The 5,474-nt window shown below is 37.3% G+C and overlaps 1 protein-coding gene across 1 annotated transcript in view; it reads right to left on the bottom strand.

Annotated features, from left to right (window-relative positions):
* LOC111987759 (helicase and polymerase-containing protein TEBICHI) overlaps window positions 1-204 on the bottom strand; it is a 15,254-nt gene extending 15,050 nt beyond the window's left edge. Inside the window, exon 1 of the mRNA XM_065761091.1 lies at window positions 154-204. Coding sequence (XP_065617163.1) covers window positions 154-204 — 51 coding nt within the window. The remainder of the gene's footprint in view (window positions 1-153) is intronic.
* Between the last annotated feature and the right edge of the window lie 5,270 nt (window positions 205-5,474).

The following is a 5,474-nucleotide window of genomic DNA, read 5'->3' as shown; positions in this document are numbered from 1 at the left end:
TGTGCTGCCATCAATGCCGTCCTCCATGATTTTTGTGCAAAATCTGGGCAGAAAGTTAGTGAAGCTAAGTCCCGTGTGTTCTTCTCTCCTAATGTCGATCCTGATCAGACAGAAGCTTTAACTAACATGCTGGGTATCAACTCAACCTCTAACCTTGGTAAGTATCTGGGTTTTCCTATAAAGCATCCGGGGAGACAGAGGCATGACTTTGATTTCATTCTGGATAGGGTAAAGAAGAAACTTGCTGGTTGGAAGTCCAATTTGCTCACTATGGCAGGTAGAATGGTTCTTATTCAAGCCTCATCCTCAGCCATTCCTAGCTATGTTATGCAGAGTAATTGTCTCCCCAGTAAAATTCTTAAAGGGATAGATAGAGTAAACAGGAACTTTCTTTGGGGATCCTCAGATCATACAAGGAAAATGCACTGGGTCAATTGGAATGAAGTAACCAAGCCTAAGGAGTCAGGTGGTTTGGGTCTCCAATCTGCTAAAGGAAGGAACACGACTCTCCTAGCTAAACTCAACTGGCGTTTCCACACTGAAAAAGATTCACATTGGGCCAAAGTTCTCAGATTCAAGTACTGCTCTAGGCAGCGGGTAAATTCTAGAAATGAGGCAAAACTTCCAAGTTCTTCCACGTGGAAAGGGTTGAAGAAAGGTGAATCTGTTTTTAAGGAAGGAATTAAGTGGGTGCCAGGACATGAGAGTAACCTTAATTTCTGGTCAGACGTTTGGTTAAATAGCGGCTCCATCAGAGCTTGTATTCAAGGCCCTCTTCCTCAAGGTTCGGCTAGCCTCACTCTAAAGGACCTTCGGGCTCCTTTTGGTTGGAATTGGTCTGCTATTCCCTTTGAGCTGCCCACAAAGATAAAAGCTAACATTCAAGCTGTTACATTACTGGTAGTTGCTAGGAACAGTGACAAATTGGCTTGGAAGTGGTCTTCTAAAGGAAGCTTTGACATGAAGAGTGCCTATCTCTTAGCTACAAACTTGATGGAAGCTGAGTCGTTCTCGGGGTCTTGGATTTGGAAACTTCAGACTCTGCCTAGAATTCATATGTTCATTTGGAGGTGCATGCATAATAGCATTGGGGTTAAGTAGTGCTTAGCTAAAAGAGGTATGCCTTTAGATAACTCCTGTCCTTTGTGTCATGACCATGTTGAGTTTATTTTCCATGCTCTTCGGGACTGTTGTTTGGTTAAACCTTTGTGGCACCAGCTGGCGTTTCACAGCTCCAGCTCCTTTTTCTCCTCTCAAGACATCAAGACTTGGCTGGCTTCTAATGCAAGTTCAAGGTCTGGCCACAATATCAATGGAATTCCCTGGCATTTCATCTTTCCTCTTGCAATTTGGTCTATTTGGAAGCAACGTAACCAGATTGTTTTTAACAATAAGAAAGTTAATCCAAACCTTATTAAGGTAATAACTATTCAAGCAATGGAGTATGTGTTGTGTGTCACTCAGCCAAGGTACAACAAATGTATGGAAAACAGACAAGTCAGGTGGGAGAAGCCGAATCCGGGCTGGGTGAAGCTTAATACTGATGGGTCTTCTGATGTTTCTTCAAGTAATGCTGGAGGTGGAGGGCTAATTAGAGATGAGCAGGGCAACTGGGTGATAGGCTTCTCTAAGAAAATGGGCAGAGCAAACAGTTTCTTAGCCGAAATCTGGGCCTTTCATGATGGTCTTATCTTGTGTAATCAGCTAAAATTGAGTGCTGTTATGGTCGAGCTTGATGCCAAGGCGCTAGTTGATGCTCTCAACAACCCCTTGTATGCTAACTCTATTATCTCCTCATTGTTCGATGACTGCAGACAACTAGCTGCACAGATCCCTCATCTAAGCTTCAAGCATATATATCGAGAGGCCAACAGGTGCGCAGATCAGTTAGCTTTCTTAGGTAGTTGTCAATCTGTAGATTTCAATTCCTACACTGGTCCGCCTGTGGACTTGGTTCCTTTAGTTGCCGCTGACTGCCAAGGTCTGTATGTTGACAGGCTCTGCCCTGTTCTTGTTCTCTCTCGTTAGAGTTTCTTAATGTTAATTCCAGATTACCAAAAAAAAAAAAATATTGGAGTAATGAATATAATTATCATTTAAATAATAAATATAAGCAGTTAACGGTTGGTTACCAGTCTACCCATTTGGTACTGGGCTCTCTCTCTCTCTCACTCTCACTCTCCATCACCCCTACTTTATGGGCTGTTGGACCCTCATTGTAATATTTTTGATACCAACCCACGCATTGTTTTCCCACTCTCAAAATTTATGTCCTTTTCTTCACTTTTGTTTTTTTTATTTTATTTTTTATTTTAAAAAAAGTGTTCTCTCACTTTCCCGAGCAACCTTTTTCTATTTTTCTGTTGCATAATTTTCTTTTTGTTATCAATCACGTAATGAGCTTACTCATTATTTAGCCTATTGGACATGTATTTCTCCAAATTGGGAACTCCAATCCATCCTTTTTATCTTTCCATAAGTTTTTTGTAAAGAAGTTGATGGATCAATTCTTTTATTATTGTTTCTGCCTTTTTTAGAGCCTAAGCCTCCCCTTCCTTTTTAGTAATATATCATCTTACTTATCAAAAAAAAAAAAAAAAGCTTATTAAACTTCAATCAATATCATTGTGAGACTAAATTAAAATATTATCCAAGAATACAACCAAAAGTTTTTGATGGATGGATATATATGTTTTCAATAGAGTAGCCTCATTAATGACTAGAGAACGATAATTACGGCTGAAGGATAATGGTTATACTAGTGGGATGGGTACATCGGTAGAAGATCAATAGCTTAATGATTGCCTAAATGAGATAGACACCGTTAGTTAGCGACACACACGGTGGTTGAAGGACAGCAATGTCGATGATCATAGGAGAGCAACACCATTAGTTAGAAGACATTGGTAGCTAGATACAAACATATATCGATCGTGGGAGCCAGAAGACACCAATAGAGGACAATGTGGCACACTTGTGGCCTATGTGATAGGACTCGAGGAGGCGCGTGGAAGCTTATGGTGGCGTGTGGATATGTCCTTTTGAGTTGATATTTTACAGTTTTTACTACGTTTTTGCATTTTTGAGTTTTGACATTTCAAGATATTTATTTTGAATGATATGTTCAGAAAGTCCTGCGTTTTAAAGAATTTTTATGCTATTGAAATTATCTACTATATTAGGTAGATATATAAGCTTTCCACGCATACTCATTTTATTCCATGTACTAAATAGGAAGTTAGAAAGTATCACTTAATATAATTGGTAAAAATGTTAGACATTATTGGAGATTTAGAATTGAATCCAGTACTCATCTAAAATTCGGGAGGTTTAGAGATTGAGAGGAATATCACCTTTTCGGTAGGACAGTTAAAGCTTTGGACAAAAAACAAGTAAAGAACAAAAAAAAAAAAGGCAAAAAATTAAGATTCTCTTTTTACTAATGAATTGCGGGGTAGGTGCAAAATGAAGGATGTATGCTGCTTTAGATTTGTGAATTGCCAAAAATATCATATAGTTAACTTTGACATTAGATCTTCAGAAATGCTTGAACACTAGCTTTATAGGATTTGTTTTGGAAAGAATTTTTTTGGAAGCATCATTACCTAGGATCTTCTCCATTTAAGTGGAAATGGATAGAGTCCATTTCACAATTAAAATTTTAATTTTTGGATTAAACAATGTAAAAATGTCATTTCATTTAAAAATTTAATTGATGTGGCAATCTATACAACATTAGATTTATAATATTTTGTTTGAACCATAAAATGGATTCATAATCCATTTCAAATGGGGAGTATCCTTTTCCATCCCCCTCTCCCACCAGAAAAACAAGGAGAAAAAAAAGTAAGAATGTAATATCTTCTTTAGTTTTCAATAATTGGAAAGCAAGCTAATTATAAATAAATAATTAAATAAATAGAATCTTAGTTGATTTGGAAGCCTGTTTATTCACAGTGATCTAGATGGAGAAATGGGGCTAATGTTCAAAATTTAAGCTTTTACACTAAATTTAGTTTGAACATAATGTTTTACTACCATTGTTAATGATGAGTGCACAGGGCTAGGCTGACAAACCGTGGCCATATGTAACAAAGTTTTAAGAATCTTAGTGGGTCAAGTATGTTTTGATGTCTATTTTAAGTTCAAGACACGACTGATGTTCAAGCTCAAGAAAACCCAAGCTTTTGGATTCATGACTCCAGTTTGATCTTTGCTAAACCGATCAAGTCTCACTTAACTCGACCAATTAAGACAAGATCTCAACCAATTGAGATTCATGCGGAATCAGTTTTCTAATTTTGTTATAGAGTTTCATGGTTTTCAAGCTAAGATATAAAAGCAGCCCTAGGGCATATTTTCAAGACTTTTGGAGAGCCAAGTTTTGTACAGAAGCATAGGAGTTCTTCCTAGCTCTCTTGAAGCATCAACCGGAGATCCAAGTTCAAGGTTTTGAAGATCCAGTCATCAAGGAAAAATTGTTGCAATTTGGTTACATCAAAGTTATTGGAGTAAATCTTCGAGTTGATACTTGAACTTGTGAGTAGGAAGTTCACGTTTAACAAAGTCCAAAACAAAAGGATTCATGAATTTGGAGTTACATGTGGTCACGTTAGTTAGTACTACATGATGAAGTAATAGATTTAAGATCAAGTCTATTGTATAAATTTCAATTCTATTCATAGCAGATTTTGATCCCAATTGGGGTTAATAGGTTAAACCCACCCTCCCAACAAATTTTACTTAGGGACAAGTTGTTCCATTAGTTTTTCCTAGTGCCCTTGGGCTCTTTATCTTGCGTGATATGGTAAGACTTGAGTATAGCTAGATTAATAATTAACTGGGTTTAAATGGTAACTTGGCACAACCGGGACCTAAATCCCCTACAATAAACTCATTGGTGATTTAAAACTTTGAAGCAATTTCCACTTTCTTTAAGACTGACTCTTTTAATATGAAAGAAATGTTCTCATGAGTAAATAAAAAAATAAAAAAAATTCAATTGTTTGAACCATTACAACGGTAGTTGGCCAAGAAATGTTGCGTTTGTATGTGCATGTTTAGCTCTTTTATGATAAGATCAACATATCCCAGCTGACCATAGAAATTTCCGGAGCATAAAGAGAATCTAATGGTGAGATAGTTGCATCATGAAATGCATGGTACCTATAATTTACTCCGAGAGGTCAGTCAAGGCATTCCTTGCCACGATAGATTTGCAAGGTAGATATATTTTTGAAACATATCATGCACACAGTGAGCTATACAAGCGGATGGGGCTCTTTTGAGTACTCTCCAATTTTATTTCACAGGCACTATGTGTGTGACCATGCAGTATATGTCAAGGCTGTTTTGGTTACTTAACATGCTTGAAGTTCACCTTTATCTTAATTCATTCATGCTTCCCTCATAACCCCTTTGATTATCTTCTTCTTTCACCTGATAGCTATAGCTTGCTTTTGTTGGTGTCAAAG

The sequence above is a fragment of the Quercus suber genome, unplaced genomic scaffold (genome assembly GCF_002906115.3).
Source record: "Quercus suber isolate HL8 unplaced genomic scaffold, Cork oak 2.0 scaffold_18, whole genome shotgun sequence".
Lineage (NCBI taxonomy): Eukaryota > Viridiplantae > Streptophyta > Magnoliopsida > Fagales > Fagaceae > Quercus > Quercus suber.
This window is presented reverse-complemented; position numbering and strand designations above follow the sequence as displayed.